The sequence below is a fragment of the Anomaloglossus baeobatrachus genome, chromosome 2 (assembly GCF_048569485.1).
Source record: "Anomaloglossus baeobatrachus isolate aAnoBae1 chromosome 2, aAnoBae1.hap1, whole genome shotgun sequence".
Lineage (NCBI taxonomy): Eukaryota > Metazoa > Chordata > Amphibia > Anura > Aromobatidae > Anomaloglossus > Anomaloglossus baeobatrachus.
This window is the reverse complement of record NC_134354.1, coordinates 622,639,458-622,659,915: the sequence shown is the minus strand read 5'-3', so window position 1 is coordinate 622,659,915 and position 20,458 is coordinate 622,639,458. Positions and strand designations below refer to the sequence as shown.

The window sequence follows — 20,458 nt, the reverse complement described above, 5'->3', positions numbered from 1 at the left end:
GTTTCACTGCTCGGCAAAGCCCAGCGTGACAGCCCATCAGCTCCCTGCTCCCTCACAGCAAAGCACTGCAAGCAGGAGACACGTTGGGCGGTGACGAGCGGTAAAACCCCACCCACAGCCAATCACTCACGGAGACTGGGGTCAGCCGTGGTGATGTCACGTGATCAGGAAATTGATATCCAAGGTCACGGAGCCCGGGGGTCAGGCGATGGGGAACAGCAGTTCGCAATAGCACCTCTCACAGGCACTATTGCCAACATAAGGTATTTGAGAGAGACATTGTTTCTTAACATAATATTGATCTAGCAAATCATAAGTATGGGTCAACCACTTCTTTAACACTTAGCAGATGTGTACTCAATTATTAGCTTAATTTATAAAATACTTACATGCCCACCAGCTGTACAGAATTGTTATAAATGGGTTACTATGAGTAGATTTTCTGTTTTCTTTTTGTTTCCATTGTTTCTGTATGAATAACTGTGTTTTGTTCACAACAAATTAGCTAAATAAAATGTAAGAAGAACATGGCACTATACCTGCTAACATGTTGTTGTGACATATACCCACAGCTGTGATTCCCATATCTCTGTCACAGACATTCAGAATTCACTGTGCTGGTAAAAAATTCCGATATATGCGTGTGATCAGCACATTGCTTCGCACATGTATTTCCTGAAGGAATGCTGGTCTTCAATCATGTTTGATTTTTACTGACACTTCATTGTAGCCTTCATGGCCCCCTCCCTTGTTAGCATCGTTTCTGATCCTAATCCTGGGTGTTCACAATTCAGGGCCTCACACCTGTGAACCTGCATCATGGGGGAGCACCCTGGTGTATAGTTAAGAAGCAGTAGCTCGTTGTGTGATCATCGCTATTATGTAACATGTCACTCTTGGAATTTGCTCATCTTAATTATGGTTTAGAAGGGTAAGCTTTTTTCTGGGTCATTGCTTGAATTTTCACTCTTTATCAGAGAATGCTGACACCTGCACAGCTATTATCTTTTTCTGAAATACCGTAAGTCCGTGGATTAACACAATTGGGCAATTTTAATTTAAATGGCAATTTTTGGATCTGTCCTGATAAATTCTTCACTTTCTGTTAAGTCCTCTGAGTGCAGGGAGACTAAATTTTAACCATATTTGAAGAATTGTTCCCAAAAATCAAGTTATCCTCAATAGTATAGAATAGGGGAGAACTTTGGTGAATGCTGGGGGTCAGTACTAAATGGAGCAGAAGTGCATTGGTGCAGCCTCCGGTCAATTTACAGTCTATCTCACCATCGAGCACAGCTCTTGGCTACTTCTGTCAGTCCCATAGACAATGAATAGAATAGAGGCCGAGCAGACATACCTCTTCTTCATTCAGAACGTAGTTACAGAGACCTGTTTTCGGGGTCCAAAGCCCTATGCTTGGGTTTGCTGGCGGTCCCAACAGTCAATCCCCCAAGCAATCAGCAAGTTTTCTGGTATATTTGTGATAGATGAAACTTTATTTTCTCGACAATAACTTTTTTAATGAAGAGAGTGTTCAATAAAGAAAGTAAAAGTTTTTTCCTCTTTTTTGTTACTGATACACACAGCAACCTATTTATGTAACATAGGAAAGCATACAACTTGTCGCTTATTCGCCTCCTTCCTGATCTTTGTAGTAGGGAAAAGCTTCTTTATAACAATTTCCTGTGATCTTTTTGGCAAATTATCCTTTGACCAAGGTTTTCCAAATATTTTAAATTTATTGGCTCAAAAGTCATAACTTAATGCCAAAAAGTATAAGTTTTCCCCATATGTCCCTTTTTGATAGCCTTCCCATACATATGACTTCATCTTAAATTGAAAGGCACTTTGCTGCAATATTATATTAGAATATATATATTGTTAATTCTAGTTTAGAAAATTTGTTTTATCCTCATTTATACCATTAAAATAATCTGTTAATCACATATATGTATTAAAATATCTACACAATAAAAGAGTTATTTATTATGGTCACATGAACTGTTAACACCATAATATATCAATGGAAGCTTGCTAATTTAGTAATATAAAAGGCTGGGTAAATTGCCTTATCACATGGAAATATATGCATATTGCCAAGGTTGGTGGAAGCCTGACAATGCTCCTTTTTAACTCATTTGTGCCCAAGACTTCTAGCTCTCAGTATCTGGGAAATTGCTGTCTGACAGTTGTATTGCTCATGGATGCGAGTGAGAGTGGCCCCATAGGGCCACAGCACATGGTACACGTGAAGGGTGTGACTTAGGCGCACACCAGGTATTCACCAGAGCCGCTGTTGGTGAGGATGGATTGGGCTGTTGGCAGCCACCAGGTGCAACTCAGAGAGACTTGGTGTTGTAACAGCTGATCCCAGGAGAATGGATACTGCCCATCTCAGATAAGGCAGATGCAGCCGGAATGGCTGATGAGGCTGGCATGGATAGATGCAGCAGTTACGGCAGATATAGCGGGTACGGATAGGTGGAGCAGCAGGTACAGCTGGTACGGATAGGTGCAGCAGCGGGTATGGCAGATACAGGAATACAAACTGTCAGTACTGCAGCGGCACAAGGGACCTGACAACATGTCTCTAAAGAATAGACCACGTTACCCAGGCATCTCCCGAGGGAGAAAATGCCTTAAATACCTGGTGCCTTTCAGCCGGCGGAAGGGACTGGGGATGGAGCAGACACCGCTGAGTGGCAGGGAGGGTGAGTGTGCCAGTGTACCTGCCGAGGGAGGAGGGCAGAATAGTGTGGGGACGCTAGTAACGGCATTATAGTACTTTACCCTTATGCCCCCATTTTTCCAGGACTCTCTTAAGGAGAAGGGGGGCATTAATATTCTCCTAGGGCTCCCAAGATCTCTCCTCAGGACCAAAACCCTTCCAGTGTACTAAGAGGGTTTTACCTCTTACCCTTTTTTCTTCAAGGATGGATTTTACCTCAAAGACGTCTTCAGCACTGACCGGTGGAGGCAATTTACCAGGATTCCTGAAGTAGCAGCTCAGGATGACAGGTTTGCGGAGAGGCACATGGAACAAGTTGGTAATACACAAGGAGGCTGACTTTGATCAGCTGGAGCACCTCGAAGGTCCCAGCTTGTAGGATGGCATTTTGAGATGGATGTATTTACAAAAGAGCCATACCTAGTCTCTGGGCCGAAACGAGCGAGGGTCTAGGCATCTCTTATCCACATGCCTATTCATTCGGATGGAGGACTGCTCCAGGGAGAAATTGGTCTCCACCCAGATCTCGGAGAAACTCCTGACAAGATCATTGGCCGCAGGGTTACCGGAGGTGATAGCCACATTAACACTAGGAGTCCCAGAGAGGGGTCATTTAACATTTTTACCTTTGGAACCCAGAGACGGGTCGAATGACCTGAAAGATTTTAGCTAACTTCCTGTAATCACCGTTTTTTGTTCTGTAATTAAGGCCATTACTGTCGCACCACAGGAGGTTGTTGTTTTCCATTGAGTTTAGCCATTTAGTTTCTAGTTAGTTCTATTCAGTTTATTGTATGTCATTTGACCCTCTTTCGGGACTTCAGGGGGGAGCTCGAAATTTCTGGGACTTCTAGTGTTAAAAGGGATTTGGGGCTGTTGTGCATACACTGTACAGAACGGAGAGTTAGCAGAGGACTCACGTGATTATTGTAGGAGCATTCCGCTCATGGAAGAAGCTGTACCCAATTGCTGTGATGTTCGTTGATGAAGTGCAGCAACAAATTTTGGCTGGATCTGGTTTACTCGCTCCACTTTGCCATTGGACTGCGGATGCATTTTATCCACCTCCATGGGCTCTGGGAGAGTATCGGGAACCGTGGGTCACGGCATAATGGGTCTTTGGAATGAAGGAGCCAGGCACAACGACTTTTTATCACGGATCACCTCTCTGGATCTTTTTTAGAATCTCAGATCGATTCCGATAGCCAAAGATAACAGGTCGTCCATGGAAGAAGGCGCATCACGGCTGGCCAGTTCGTGATCCTACTGGACAGTCCTTCCCAGAATGCAGCCACCAGAGCCTCATTTTTGCAGCCCAGTTCAGAGTATAGGGTATGGAAACGGATGACATACTGGCCTACTGTGAGACTCGCCTGGCAAAGTCTAAAAAGCAAGGATGCTGCTGAGACCTTACCCGATTTATCTTATACCTTGCGGAACGTCTCTAGAAAGATCTAGATTGATCCAAGTAAGAGCCTCGCTGTTCAAGTGCGACATCATAAAGGCCACTTTAGACCAGTCGGAGATGAAGTGATGGGACAAAACTGCAAGTTGCACTGATTTATGAATCCCCTGATTTGTTAGGTATAGCTGTCAAATCGCAGAGAAGACAAATGAGGACCAGAGCTTGGAGCCGGAATTGGGATTACAGCCGGAACCGTGGTAGACAAAGATGGGTATCTACGGTCGCAGATGTCTCAGAATCCGTCCCTGTTGTTCTTTCTGCCGGACCATCTCTTGCAGGCCTGTAAGCAGGCCAGAACTTGAACCAGCGGAAACCATTGGCTAGGCAAACTGTAATGCTCGTGGGTGCAAGTGAGAGTGGACCCATTGGGCTGCAGAACACTGTACACCTGAGGGGCTTGACTTAGGCGCACACCAAGAATTCACCAGAGCCTTTGAGGGTGAGGATCGACTGGGCTGCTGGTAGCTACCAGGTGCCATTCAGGGAGACTCAATGCTGTGACAGGTAGCATCAAGAGTATGGATACTGACAATCTCAAATGAGGCAGAGAAAGCAGGGACAGCTGATGCGGTAAACACGTCCAGTATGGATAGAGGCAGCAGCGGGTACAGAAGATACAGCTGGTATGGATAGTTACAGCAGCGGGTACAGCAGGTACTGGAATACAAACTGGCAATATAGCAGCAGTGGCATGATGGACCTAATAACTGATAATGCATCTCTAAAGGATAGACAACCTTGCCCATGCACCTCCCATATGGGGAGTATGCCTTAAATACCTAGTGCTTCTCAGCCACTCCATCTTCATCATTACTTTGTGTGATGATGGGCAAAGTTCCACTGCTGGCACTGGGCCCCCCTGACTCACAGGCCCCATATCGGTCGCGTAGTCTGCAGTTAAACAGGCGCAGTTCCTCTCTCACAGAGAGAAGCTGGCTGCTTCTCTGCAGGGAGAGTGTCAGGCCCCTAACCCTGCCAGGCCCGGTCACAGCGGCAATCTCTGTGCCCCCGGTCGTTACACCCCTGGTTAATTCAAATAATGGAATATATATTATAGTATGCACAGAATGTAAATAATTTTCATTTGGATTGATCAGTCCAACCTTTAAAAAAATAGACTCTTGGAATACCTTAAAGGGAATCTGTCAGTAGGCTAAACCTTCCTAAGCCATCTAAATGGGCATGTAGCTGATAGGAAGCTGAATACAATAATACCTTGATATATGCGATCCAATGTTTTACTTCAGAAAAATTGACGTTTTTCTTATATGTAAATGAGCTGTTAAGATCTATGGGCTGGACACTGATCAGCGCTGAGAATCTGGGGTCATTAACAGGCCACATCTTTCTTTTAAATGCCTGCCTCTACATCTGCCATGGGATGCTTCTGTTTTCTAACAACAACATTTAATAGCCTCTTTACAGTGACAAACCCGAAATAGAATATGTAGTGCTTCTAGAGTAGATTTTCAGATTTGTATAGTATCTTGTGGTTGTTGTAACTTCTATATATTTGTATTGCAAATTTTTGTGTTGCAGTTTGACATTTCAATTTTCTGAAATATGTATAGAGAATTAATAAATATTGTACATCTGTAAGGTAGATCTTCAAAATGAGCAAAATAATACATCTATATTTCTTGCCCAAGTAGTTTTCTTTTATTTTTCCTTCTGATTGTAACTGTCTACATCAGGGGTGGAGAACCTTTTTTCTGCCTGGGGCCATTTGGAAATTTCTACCAACCTTCGCGGGCTGCACAAAATTATCAGCTTGAAAATTACCCTCATATATTTTGTCAAGCAATTAATTAACTCACCCCTACTGCGGTGACTGGAGCTGCTTCTCTTTGGTGCAGCTGTGATGTTCGGCGATATTGATTATGTTGCTTCTCACAGCTGCTTTTCCAGGTTTGTCTCGGTCTGGAGCACAGTTAACAAATTGGTAAATCATATACATCACATAGGAGACACTGGAGGCACATACATCACAGGAGGGTCTGAGGGCATATATACATCACAGGAGGGGCTGGGGGCATATATACATCACAGGAGGAGGAGGAGCTGGGGACATACATCACAGGAGGGACTGGGGGCATACATACCTCACAGGAGGGGCTGGGGAAATATATACATAACAGGAAGAGCTGAGGGCATATATGCATCACAGGAGGAGGAGCTGGGGACATATATCACAGGAGGGGCTGGGGACATATATACATTACAGGAGGGGTTGGGGACATACAGTATATATATATATATATATATATATATATATATATATATAAAATATATTAGCACAGAAAGGGTTGAGGGCATATATACATCACAGAAGGGGTTGGGGGCATATATACATCACAGGATGGGCGGGGGCATATACAGATCACAGAAGGGGCTGGGGACATATATATATTCACAGGAGGGGCCCAGACATCACTGGGTGGAACAGACAGTACTGCCGGGCACTGACAGCAGCAAGGATAGCACTAGAGTGGCACGAGCAGAACTGGGGGACACAGACAGGACTGAGAGGGCACAGACATCACCAAGGGGGCACAGACAGTACTGGGGGGCATACAGCACTGAGGGGGGTGCCACACAGCACTGGGAGGGGGGCACATAGCACTCGTGAGCGTTCACAGTACTAGGGGGGTACACATCACTGGGTGTTGGGCTCACAGCAGCAGGAGGCAGGATGTTCACAGCACCGCATGAGACAGAAGGCTCACAGCAGCGGGAGGCAGGAGTTACACAGCAGTGGGAGGCAGGAGTTACACAGCAGCGGGAGGCAGCAGTTACCCAGCACCGCAGGAGGCAGGAGTTACACAGCACCGCGGGAAGCAGGAGGCTCACAGCACCGTGGGAGGCAGGAGGCTCACAGCACTGCAGGAGGCAGGAGACTTACAGCACTGCAGGAGGCAGGAGGCTCACAGCACTGCTGGAGGCAGGAGGCTCACAGCACTGCTGGAGGCAGGAGGCTCACAGCACTGCTGGAGGCAGGAGGCTCACAGCACTGCTGGAGGCTCACAGCACTGCTGGAGGCAGGAGGCTCACAGCACTGCTGGAGGCAGGAGGCTCACAGCACTGCTGGAGGCAGGAGGCTCACAGCACTGCTGGAGGCAGGAGGCTCACAGCACTGCTGGAGGCAGGAGGCTCACAGCACTGCTGGAGGCTCACAGCACTGCTGGAGGCAGGAGGCTCACAGCACTGCAGGAGGCAGGAGGCTCACAGCACTGCAGGAGGCAGGAGACTCACAGCACTGCAGGAGGCAGGAGGCTCACAGCACCGCAGGAAGCAGGAGACTCACAGCACCGCAGGAAGCAGGAGGCTCACAGCACCACGGGAGGCAGGAGGCTCACAGCACTGCAGGAGGCAGGAGGCTCACAGCACTGCAGGAGGCAGGAGGCTCACAGCACTGCAGGAGGCAGGAGACTCACAGCACTGCAGGAGGCAGGAGGTTCACAGCACTGCTGGAGGCAGGAGACTCACAGCACTGCAGGAGGCAGGAGGCTCACAGCACCACGGGAGGCAGAAGGTTCACAGCACCACGGTAGGCAGGAGGCTCAAAGCACCACGGGAGGCAGGAGGCACACAGTACCATGGGAGGCAGGAGGCTCACAGCAACACGGGAAGCATGAGGCGCACAGTACCGTGGCAGGCAGGAGGCACATTGTACCGTGGGAGGCAGGAGGCACACTACCGTGGGAGGCAGGAGGCACACAGTACCATGGGAGGCAGGAGGCTCACAGCAACACGGGAAGCATGAGGCGCACAGTACCGTGGCAGGCAGGAGGCACATTGTACCGTGGGAGGCAGGAGGCACACTACCGTGGGAGGCAGGAGGCACACAGTACTGTGGGAGGCAGGAGGCTCACAGTACCGTGGGAGGCAGGAGGCTAACAGCACTACGGGAGGCCGGAGGCTCACAGCACCAGGAGGCATGTACAAATGGGCAGCCGGTAAACCTGATTCTCCTCTTCTGTGGGACAGGAGCGCAGTGCAATAACGCCTACCCCGCCCACAAAGTATGTCCTCAGCACGCTAGCACGGACCAGCAGACTGAGGACCTAATAGTATGCGCACCACACATTATGATTTAACGGGCCGGCAGCCGACAAGACCGCAGCTGCTGTCCGAGTACTGCAGTCCCAGGGAATGTGCCCAGGGGCTGTATAAAAACTCATCGGGGGCCGGATACTGCCCGTGGGCCGGAGCTTCCCCACGCCTGGTCTATATACTTGGGACCTTATTGATCAAATCTTTTACTCCAGAACTCTGGCATAAAAAGCTGCAAATTTTCACACAAGGCTGTGCCTAAAACTTAGCATCTTATGGCGTTCTCACACGATATTTGCCCACCTCCGAAAATAATGGGCTGTCCTTTGGCGGCTCAGGAGTTTGGCAATCATCAATTTCATATAGAACCGTGGCATTCATTACACCATATCTTATATCTTACTCTAGTCACTAACTGGAGTAAGATTTGTGGGGAGGCCCACACGAAGGCGCATACCACTTGTCAGACTCTCATGATTGCAAATGGATCGTCTTGATAAATCAAGGTTTTAGTATAGACCTCCGCTTGTACAACGAATAACATTTTGATCAAATAATTAGTGTCAGCTGCAATTGAATGCTAACTCTGGAATGCCTCATCACTGAGTGGATAGAAACTTGGAATTTATATATTCTGACTTTTTCTAGATCAGATAATTTGGTAATTACAGTAATTTCATCTGCTTGTCTTGGCTGCTGCTGAACATGATTTGATTAAAATGATACAGACGTCTTAAATATTCCACTCTAGAAACCATCAAGCGAGCACTGCTCATTGATTTTTTTTTTAGTTCCCAATACAAGATAAAGGCTGGAAACCTTGTGTCTGTGTCTGATTTTGGTTTACATGTAAATTAATGAATGTCCCGGGAGATGGCTACAGCGCCTGAGTACTGCAACTGCAAGTGTATGGAGCCCTCATGTTGAAGCTGAAAACTACTATACTACTATATGTTGGTTGACCTCAATCGATGGAATATCCATAGGTCTTCAATATCACAGTCATGGACAAACCCTTTCTGTGCATAATAAGAAATAATCTCTACATAAAGTAAACCAAGTCAAGAACTATAATAAAGTATATTACTAAGTTACAATATAACTAAGTCTGTATACTTTACACAACTCACCAAAAGATATATTTGGTTTTCAGATGAAATTTTAGAATGATCCTAAAATGCCCTCTAACTAATAAATTTCTGGGTTCAATTAGATTTGGTGTTTAAACAATTTTAATCATCATACTGTTCACATTTTGACATCATGAGACCAAGACGACACCTAACAATTGATCAACAGTACCTCGCTATTGCAAGGCTTCAAGCAGAATGTTCTCAGATGGAAGTGGCCACTGAGCTTAGAGTGTCGCAGTGTCATCAGCAGGTTGCAACAGAGAGACTGGAAGAGTCATAGAAAGACATAAAGTGAACATTCTTTTTCCACATCCCACACTGATGACCGCTTCATTGTGAATAATGCCCTTCGGAACCGGGACGATGAATGCCACACAACCTCAGGCATATTTAATGGAGGTAAGACACCCAATTGTCATGTGAGAGCAATTGAAACCATTTACATCAGCATGGTCTGCGTGCTAGATGACCTGCAAGGGTACCTGACCACGCCACCAAGCACAGGCGTCATTGTGTTGCTGGACAAGGGACGAATGGGCCTCAGTGCTGTTCAGTGATGAAAGTCAATTTAAGCTGTGCAGAAATGATGACCGCCAGCGATTTTGCAGACTTTAAGAAGAGCGCTATACATCAGCACTGTTGTCCTCACATCATCCTTTCATGGTGGTGGTACAAGATGGGCATGTTTGCCTAGGCAATACAGAACTGCCCCCATTTGTGAATAGTACAGTGACAAGCTTCTATTACTTGAATAACATCATTAATTCACTCATTGTACCTCTGCATGAACAACACAGACCTAATTTCCTCTTCATGGGCAATAGTTTTTCAGCTCATCAATGTCGCATCATTAGAAAATGGCTACTAGAGACTACCTCAAATGGAGTGGCCTGCACTTTTTCCAGAGCTGAATTCCATAGAAAACCTATGGGATCAGCTGAGACACTAGATAGAGTCTCGTACCCCAGAACCTCAGTGACCTCAGGGCCACCCTTTAAGAAGACTGGAATGTCTCAGCAGACCATAACTCCATTTGTGAACAGCATGATATGTCGTTGTCAAGCTGTAATGGATTCTCAAGGCCACATTACAAGTTATTGAGACATTGACATTTTATTTTGGGTATACCCTCCAATAATGTTGGCTTTTGTTTTAATAAATTGTTTGAGATGAGGAAATCACCAGTGTCTGCTTCTACTTAAATGCTACTTAAATACTTTAACTCCTTCTCGATCAATGATATATCTCCACATCATTGGTCTTGTATGTTCTTTAATTTTGGTTCATGTTCATGTTTGGTTCATGTGGCAAGCCACCATTATTCCCTGCACATGTCAGCTGATCAGATCAGCCAACATGTACAGCTAATAGGTGCATGTGGATCTCCGATCCACTTTAGCTTGTTAACTAGTTATATCGCACTTGCAAATTTGGGGTGCTGATGGGTTGTCATGACAGCCGGGGATCAGCTAATGACCTCTGTTGCTGTTATGATTGCTTCTGCTGTTCAGAGCTGTTCTTCAGCATCCGTCTTAACAGTAGAAATACGCTGATCTCCTGTGAATGCAGGCAGAGCGTCGTCACTCACAGGAAATCAGCGTTTCTACTGTTCAGAGGGATGCTGAAGAACCGCTCTGAACAGTAGAAGCGATCAGACAGTGCAGGCTTCAAGTCCTCTAAGGGGACTAATAAAATCAATAAAAAAAATTTTAACAAAAGGTTTTTAAAAATATGAAAACAAAAAATTTAAAGTTGAACTCACCCCCCTTTTGCCCCATTGAAAATAGAACAATAATAATAATAATAATAATAATAAACACATATGTGGTATCGCCGTGTTCAGAAACGCCTGAGCTATCAAAATATAAAATCAGTTAAATTGATCGGTAAAGGGCATAGAGAGAAAAAAAATCAAAACTACAAAGTTATGTTTTTATGGTCACCATTACATTGCATTAAACAATATTAAAATGCAATAATAGGCTATCAAAACATCACATGTGCCAAAAATTGGCATAATTAAAAACATCGGCTGAAGACACAAAAAATAAGCCATCAATCAGCCCCAGGTCCTAAAAAATATGAACGCTACATGTCTCGGAAAATGGCAACAATAAGCGCAATTAGGTTTTTTGACAATTTTCTGAACTTTTTGCACCACTTAGATAAAAGTAAAACTTTACATGTTTGATATCTAGAAACTCGTACTGACCTGGGGAATCATATTGCCAGGTTCGTTTTACCATATAGTGAACATGGTAAATAAAAAAAAAAAAACTATTGTCAAATTGCACTTTTTTTCAGTGTCACTGCACTTGGAATTTTTTCCCGTTTTCCAATACAATATGGGACAGAATAAATGGTGTCATTAAAAAGTACAACTCGTCCCGCAAAAAACAAGCCCTCATATGGCTATATTGACAGAAAAAGAAAAAAAAAAGTTATGGCTCTAAACAGAAAAATCATCCGAGGGTGAATGATAAAATGTCACTGTAGTGTGAACTTTTTAAATTTTACATAAATTTTACCAGTAAGCTAAACATCCCTAACTTTTTGTGAGGCAGGATTGAAACGTCATTTGACTGATCGATCAGAGGTTAACTCAGTACACAAACCCCCACTAATTTGGTGGGAAATTATATACAAAAAAAAAATTACCAAAGTTTAGTTTAATCAAACTCTTTAATCAAACTGGAACATTGCGTTATGTAATGAAAATGTAACAGTGTGACCACAAGTTCCTCAGTCACAACCGCACTAAAAATTCCGTTTTCTTTTATTTATTTTCTGAAGTTCTTCATAGCAACTGCTAAAGGAAACATTTAATGGTCTGTATGGCCATATCTATTCTAAATTCACAGATATAGTACAGCGGCCACTCCTTTCCTTTCTGAGTCACTCTGTGGATAAATTACAGGGTGAGAGCTCGTATACAAGCAATGGCACAGTAGACTTCATTTTACATTATAGTCTCTTTTTTTATTTAAGAACATGGACAACATACTTCTTGCAAGAAATTACATTTGCTTTTAATTCCCATTTCCATATTTCCATCATAATTTTTTTACTTTATACTTTTGAACAACATTTTTACTATATTTAGTATAAATCTATATTAAATGTTGCATTTTGTCTCCGCCATTCACATTTAAAGCATTTCACATAATGTAGCTGTTTTTTTGATACCAAAGTACAATGCATTGTGATAAGGCTAAGAACACACGGTGAGTGGAATGCGATAAAAAAAAACGCATTCCTCTCGGACCAATGTTACTGTATGGGGCCGCTCCCATGAGTGATTTCTTTCTCAGCTCTAATTGGACTGAGAAAACAGCATGGTTCGGGTGTAATCGAATTTGTTTTCTGTCGCACCCATACAAGTATATGGATGCAAAAGAAACATCGCACTGCACTCACATTGCAGCAGAGTGCAGTGCGATATATGCATCAGCTGACAATTGAGGAGACCGGAAGATTAGTCTCTCCCTTTCCTCCGCAGTGTCCGCCCTGTTCTCCAAGGCTGTGCTGCAATTGCAGGATCGCATCACAGTGATATGACACTCAGCTTACACTCCAGCAGAGTGGCAGTTCAGTGTCATGCGATGCACTCACGGTAGTGCTTGTGTGACCCCTGCCTAACATTTAGACTGGCCTGGCCTGTATGTGATGCCGAGTGTCATGTTTGAAGCAGCAATTGGCAACAGTTTTGACACTCTGATGAGAAGAAATAACTTAAGTTCCATAAGAAAAAAAAAAAGAACATCAGAACATTTGTAATTTAGTATTTAAAGGGAATCTATCAGCAGGTTTTTGCTACCTCATCTGAGAAGAGCATGATGTAGGCAAGGAGATTCTGAATCCAACAATGTATCACTTAGATTACTGAGTGCAGCCGTTCTAGTTTAGTAATGTAGGAGGAGCAGTCCAGAGGGCTGTATCTGCCCACACCAGGCTCTCAATTGAGATTGTACATTGACAGTGAGATGTTAATCACAGCAGGGGGTGCGTCAGACTGCACTGCAAGTGAGTTTCTAGTCCTGTAATGATAAGGGTTCTGCTGGGTAAACAAATGTAACAAATAAAACAAAGATCTGGCTGTGACAAAACAGGCATGCCTGAACTTTGTGTTAACCCTTGCAGCATGCTGGCTTCAGCTTCCATAGCAAAAATCTGTTGACAGATTCCCTTTAACCCCTTCACGACCATGGACGGATCTTTCCGTCATGGATAGTGTCCCGGTAAGCCCCGCCCCCTGCCGCGGGCAGGCGGCGTAGATCAGCACACATATCAGCTGTTTTCAACAGCTGACATGTGTGCCTACATGTTCCGAGTGGAATCGCATTCCACCCGGAACATTAACCCCTTAGATCTCGCTGCCAAAGTCTGGCAGCGAGATCTATATGCGCGCGGCCATGTTTTTTACTTGCCGCCGCCCCCTCCGGACGTCACGTGAGTGATCACGTGACGTTCGGTGGTTGCCATCATAGCACAGGGTCATGTGATGACGCCTGCTGCTACGAAGTTTCACTTTCGTTTTTCCTCGGCACGAAGCAGAGGAAAAAAGAAAGTGACTATTTCTGCTGTTTACAGCGGTATAGCTGTGATCAGCAGATAGCGATTAGCAATCGGATTGCTGATCGCTATAGCCCCCTAGGGGGACTAGTAAAATAAAATAAAAAAAGTAAAAAAAAAGTTTTAAAAAATTTAAAAAAAAAACAAAAACCCTAAAAGTTCAAATCACCCCCCTTTCCCCCCATTGAAAATTAAAGGGTTAAAAAATAAATAAATATACACATATTTGGTATCGCCGCGTTCAGAAATGCCCGATCTATCAAAATATAAAATCAATTAATCTGATTGGTAAACGGCGTAGTGGCAAAAAAATTCCAAACGCCAAAATTACGTTTTTTGGTCGCCGCAAGTTTTACGCAAAATGCAATAACAGGCGATCAAAACGTAGCATCTGCGCAAAAATGCTACCATTAGAAACATCAAATTAAAGGAGTAACGCCATTTTTCAATAAAATCAATCTTTATTTAAACATATATTTTTTTTAAAAATATTTTAGCAAAAAGGTACCGTATAGAAGAGAGACACGGACAGGAAAATAATTAAATCCCTGTATTAGTGACTGGGATATTTACACCCAGGCAGGTGAATGTATATGTAATTACAGCCAAAAAAAAAATATATGTTTAAATAAAGATTGATTTTATTGAAAAATGGCGTTACTCCTTTAATTTGGTCATCTAGGGATGTCCAATAAATGTGTATAAATTATGTATCTTGGAGTGCTAGTAGGTAATCATTAGGACATGAGGTTGTTAACATTAGAAACATCAGCTCGAGACGCAAAAAATAAGCCGTCACTGAGCCATAGATCCCAAAAAAAAGAGAACTCTACGGGTTTCGGAAAATGGCGCAAAACGTACGCCACTTTTATTGGACAAGCTTGTGAATTTTTTTTAACCCCTTAGATACAAGTAAATCTATACATGTTTGGTGTCTACAAACTCGCACCGACCTCAGGCATCATACCCACACATCAGTTTTACCATATAGTGAACACCGTGAATAAAACATCCCAAAAACTATTGTGCCATCACACTTTTTTTGCACTTTTTCCACACTTGGAATTTTTTTGCTGCTTTCCAGTACACCATATAGTAAAACTTATGGTTTCATTTAAAAGTACAACTTGTCCCGCAAAAAACAAGCCCTCATATGGCAAGATTGACGGAAAAATAAAAAAGTTACGGCTCTCGAAGAAGGGGAGCAAAAAACAAAAACGCAAAAATGGAAAGTGCCCCGGGGCTGAAGGGGTTAAAGACGACCTGACCCTAGGTCAAAAGTAACCAATTTTGTTTTTATTTTATTCCCACTGCTCTATTGAACGATCCATTTTTATTTATTTTCCAATCTTCTGTACGGTTTCAAAGATATGAGTCTTTTTATTTGGTGCTAATTTTTATGGCCCTTCCCAAGGGGGTGCAACACACTGGATTCTCTTGGGGATTGTATTTTTGCTGCTCTGCTATACTACCCATGGCTACTTGGTAAAGACCATAAAAGTAAGTACTAAATATAAAGGCCGATATCTTTGAAACTGTATAGAGGATAAAAAAAAACAAAAACTGGAACAATCTGGAGCAGACGGAAAAATGTAAGAGCAAAACTGCCCACTTTTGACCTGGTGATGTGACCTGTTTAAGTTTAAAAAAAACAATTGTATGTGTCACATTTCTTCAATTTTTCAAGGTTTTGGTAAATTTTGGCAACAACTTTGATGTGTGACTAAACCCTTATCTTGATAGTGGAGAATCCCTCTCTAATATTATATTCAACATGGAAATTGCCAGAAGTACTCAGCTTAAAATTGGAGGTGCACAGAGCAGCTGTCGTAGTCTACAAGTGCCATATTGTTAATAATATAATTGCATGTTGTAAAAAAAATCCCTTAAATTTAACTTTATTAGTAAAGTTAATTTATTACTAAATTTAATTTTGTTTTTTAATGAAAACGCAAAAATCTACAATGTAATGCAAATATAAGAGCGAGCAAAGTAAAAATTTACAAATAGCAAATGACTGACCATATTAACAAATGAGAACACTAGCCCACCAAGATAATATATCCATTATTTAGCAGTAATAGTTGTGTTCGTTCACAGGTTATTGCGCTTATGAGGTGGAGTGGTTGGGGATGACAAGGGCAGCAACCTTATATCTCACAAATGAAAGTGTTAGAAAGCTTCAAAGGTTTTGAGGTCCTGCCTTAGAACATCCAGCCTTCAAGCCGTGGGCCTTAGAGGTCGGAGATTTGGACAAGGAATCTGTCTTCTACCTCGGAAGGGTTTTCATCATCCCAATATAACCATATATTATGACACCTTTGTGAACTTTTGAGGAAAGCGAGACAGTCCTACCTAGCAATTCCCTAGAATTTGTGTTGACATGTGGTTATTATTAGTGTTCACATTGTATGGGTTAAAGGAAAGGTCAAAAGATTCATTTACTCCAAGATTCCTATTGTTTGCCTACACCAAGGTGCTCATAGTGTGCAGCCTACGCATTCATGGCACATGGCTGTCAATCATTTACTGCGTGCTGTAGAAGACACGATCTTTTCACACATATATGCCATGCTGGATAATAAACCTGCCTGCGGTTCTTCAGAATTGTCTGATTTTAACACACGTGAAAAGATAACATGTTCATGTTCAGCTAATGCTTTCCTGAAGAAGACAGGCCGAAACTAATACTTGTCATTGTTTAATAGAGCAGAGAATGTCAGACATTAGCAGAGCTAATCATCCCCCATAGAAACAATGTTTTCATTTTATGCTCATGTGATTATCCAAGATATGTTTCATGCTATAAATAACATATCATTGTTATCGTATTGGGCCCACGCCCTGTGCTGGAGATGATTGTGAATGCCTGAGATCTTCTCTTTATGAAATTACAAATAACGCAAATATAATCAAAAGGGTGAAAATTGATATTATTTCCCAGGTGGCAGGGATACGGCGGGATTGGGTGGAAAAGGAGGTCCGTATCGTCTGGATGCAGGACACAAAGTCTACCAGGTGTCTCAAGCTGAAAAAGATGCTGTCCCCGAGGAAGTAAAGAGAGCGGCAAGAGAAATGGCAGAGAAAGCTTTTAAACAAAGGTAATGTCCCAGTGGTGACATAAATGAGGAGCTGTCACCTCTCCTGACCCATCTGTCCTATTCAGTACAAGGACTCCCCATGAGGTTACAATTCTGAAGCATCTTTTAGAACTTTGCATTTTCATGATCATCTGTTATTCCTCAGGGGAATCGATGAATGAATTGACAACTGGATGTTTTCATTCCTTTTGTCACTTGTGTGCCTTTTGTGTGCCTAAATGTGGATAGGATCTACACAAACTGAACCGCTGATGTGTTTAAATGGAATCTTTTATTTTCCATTCACAAAATATGTGCAAAATGAAAAGCATCCTCCTTACTAAGGCAGATTTTGCATCTATTTTGTCTTATTGCAACATGTAAGAAAAATATAGACATGTTGTCTGAGTGTCTCATGAGATCTGCCATTCCTCCACCTTTCTCCTGCTCACACTCACAATTGTTTGCAGCAGGAACCTCCCCCATGTGCAGTAAGACACAAAGATTGCTAAAAAGAACCTGTCAGCTCCTTCATGATGCCTTCTCTGAAGGTAGCGTGCAGTGACTGTGTTGAAGAGTTTGTAATTTATTATTTACATGTTGTTAGGTCAAACTCACACTTAGCATTCAACTCTATGCACCAAGGAGTCCATGATATTCATGAGCTGTGAGTTACCCCTAATCTGATGCTGATTGTCAGCTTTCTCCCTTTGCACATTAAGGCCTCATTCACACCTCTGTTTTTCACGTGCCTGTTCCATCCATGCTTTTCACAGATAGAACACGTATCCGTTGTTATAGTTGCAGTTCAAATTTCCGTGACTTTTTGCAGACCGTGTCCACAAAGAAATTGTGGAGTCGTGTCCGAAATTATACATAAAATTGTTTAGTTACAGTGACATGTAAACCTTTGTGAACAGTTACGCAAGTTGAAGGTGAAATGAAAAGGCAAAAAGTTAATGATGACACATTTCCTTTGTATTTTTGCCCCCCCAAAAAATATATTTTCAATTTTCACATTTTAAAAAATTGGCCGATGCAAAAGTTTGAGCACCCTGCATGGTTAGTACCTAGTAGCACCTCCTTTAGCAAATATCACCGCTTATAAATGCTTTTTGAAGCCAACCAAGAGTCTTTCAATTCTTATTTGATGGATTTTCTTCCATTCTTCCTTGGAAAAGTCTTCCAGTTCGGTGATATTACTGGTTCGTTTTGCATACGCTGCTCTTTTGAGGTCTAGTCACAGATTTTTAATTATGTTCAGATCAGGGGAGTGTGAGGGCCATTGTAAAACCTTCAGCTTGCGTCTTTTGAGGTTGCCTATTGTGTTTTGTTATGTTAGGATCATTATCCAGTTATAGAAGCCATCCTCTTTTCAACTTTAGCTTTTTCACAGATAATGTTAGGTTTGCATCAAGAATTTGTTGAAATTTCATTGAATCCATTCTTCCCTCTACCTGTGAAATGTTCTCTGTACCATTGGCTGTAAACACAACCACAAAGGATGATTGCTCCATCTGTATGCTCAATGGTTGGTGAGAGATTCTTTTCCTGAAATTCTGTGCCCTTTTTTCTCCACACATACCTTTGATCATTGTGGTCAAAAAGTTCTATTTTAACCTCATAGGTCCACAGGACTTGTTTCCGAAATCCATCAGGCTTGTTTAGATTTTCTTTTGCATACTTCTGAGGCTGAATTTTATGATGAGGACGCAGAAGAGGTTTTCTTGTGAGGACTCTTCCATGAAGGCCATATGTGTGCAGGTGTCGTTGAACAGTAGTACAATGTACCACAACTCCAGAGTCTGCTAAATCTTCCTGAAGGTCTTTTGCAATCAAGCTGTGGTTCTGATTTGCCTCTCTAGCAATCCTACGAGCAGCTGTAACAGAAATTTTCATTGGTCTTTCAAACCTTATCTTGACCTCCACTTTTCCTGTGAACTGACATTTCTTAATTACATTTTGAACTGAGGAAAGGACAACTTGAAAACGCTTTGCTATCTTCTTATAGCCTTCTCCTGCTTTGCGGCCCCCCAATATTTTTATTTTCAGAGTGCTAGTGAGCTGCTTAGAGGAACCCATGGCTGCTGTTTTTGGCGCAAGATTAGAGGAGGCTGGGTTTTTATAAAGCTGTAAAATTTGTATCACCTAATGATGAACAACCCATAACTTTAACAGGTTAACTAAGGTTTGAAATCTTTGTCAAAATTATCTGAGCGCACAAATCTCCAAGGGTACCCAAACATCTGCATTGGCATATTTACCTATTTGTAATTTTTCAAATGTAAAACACGAAAAAATATATATGTATTTTTGCCTAAAATACAAAGAAAATGTGTCATATTTTAACTTTATGCCTTTTAGAGATTATTTTATCTTCAACTTGCTTAACTATTAACAATAACAGTAATTTTAACCAGGGGTGCCCAAACTTTCACATGCAACTGTATGTGAAAACTATGGCCAACACATGATTGCCATCAGTATGTAATCCGTGTGCTGTTCTTGATTAACATTGTAAAGGATAGGCGATTAATTTCAAATATTTTTTTATTTGTGAAGGCGGCTGACGAAACACTGATGTTAAAAACTGACACTGACCAAACACTGATGAAAATCGTATTCAAAACACTGATGAACCACAGTGTTTTTTCCAAAGTAAAAAAAAATCACGGGCGTCTGAATGAGGCCTTATAGAATTTTATTTTGAACATTCTTGATAATTTACTGATACTAATACACAACTGACTAGAACTAGATTTTTATGAAATAAAGTGTTTTCTGTGTATTATAATGTTTTACTTATAGGTTGAAAGAAATTCGAATGAGTGAATACGATGCGGCTACATATGAGCGTTTCTCAGGAGCTGTGCGCAGACAAGTTCAGTCTCTTCGGGTGATCCTGGATAGTCTGCAGGTAAGATGAGTGTTATAATGCAGAAAGGAAATTGCTGGATACTGAATATTGCCTGTGGTCATTTATCTTCCATATGTATGTCAAAAGAATGTGCTACTAATATACAGTACAGACCAAAAGTTTGGACACACCTCATTCAAAGAGTTTTCTTTATTTTCATGACACTAAAAATTGTAGATTCACATTGAAGGCATCAAAACTATGAATTAAAACATGTGGAATGAAATACTTAAAAAAGTGTGAAACAACTGAAAATATGTCTTATATTCTAGGTTCTTCAAAGTAGCCACCTTTTGCTTTCATTACTACATTGCACACTCTTGGCATTCTCTTGATGAGCTTCAAGAGGTAGTCACCGGAAATGGTTTTCGAACAGTCTTGAAGGAGTTCCCAGAGATGCTTAGCACTTGTTGGCTATTTTGCCTTCACTTTGCGGTCCAGCTCACCCCAAACCATCTCGATTGGGTTCAGGTCTGGTGACTGTGGAGACTAGGTCATCTTCATAGCACC

The 20,458-nt window shown here is 42.4% G+C and overlaps 1 protein-coding gene across 2 annotated transcripts in view; it reads left to right on the top strand.

Moving 5' to 3' along the window:
- VWA8 (von Willebrand factor A domain containing 8) overlaps positions 1-20,458 on the top strand; it is a 532,124-nt gene that overhangs the window by 449,994 nt on the left and 61,672 nt on the right. For both annotated transcript variants that reach the window (XM_075336856.1, XM_075336857.1), the window contains exons 40-41: positions 16,896-17,052; positions 19,840-19,948. In XM_075336856.1, coding sequence (XP_075192971.1) covers positions 16,896-17,052; positions 19,840-19,948 — 266 coding nt within the window. The remainder of the gene's footprint in view (positions 1-16,895; positions 17,053-19,839; positions 19,949-20,458) is intronic.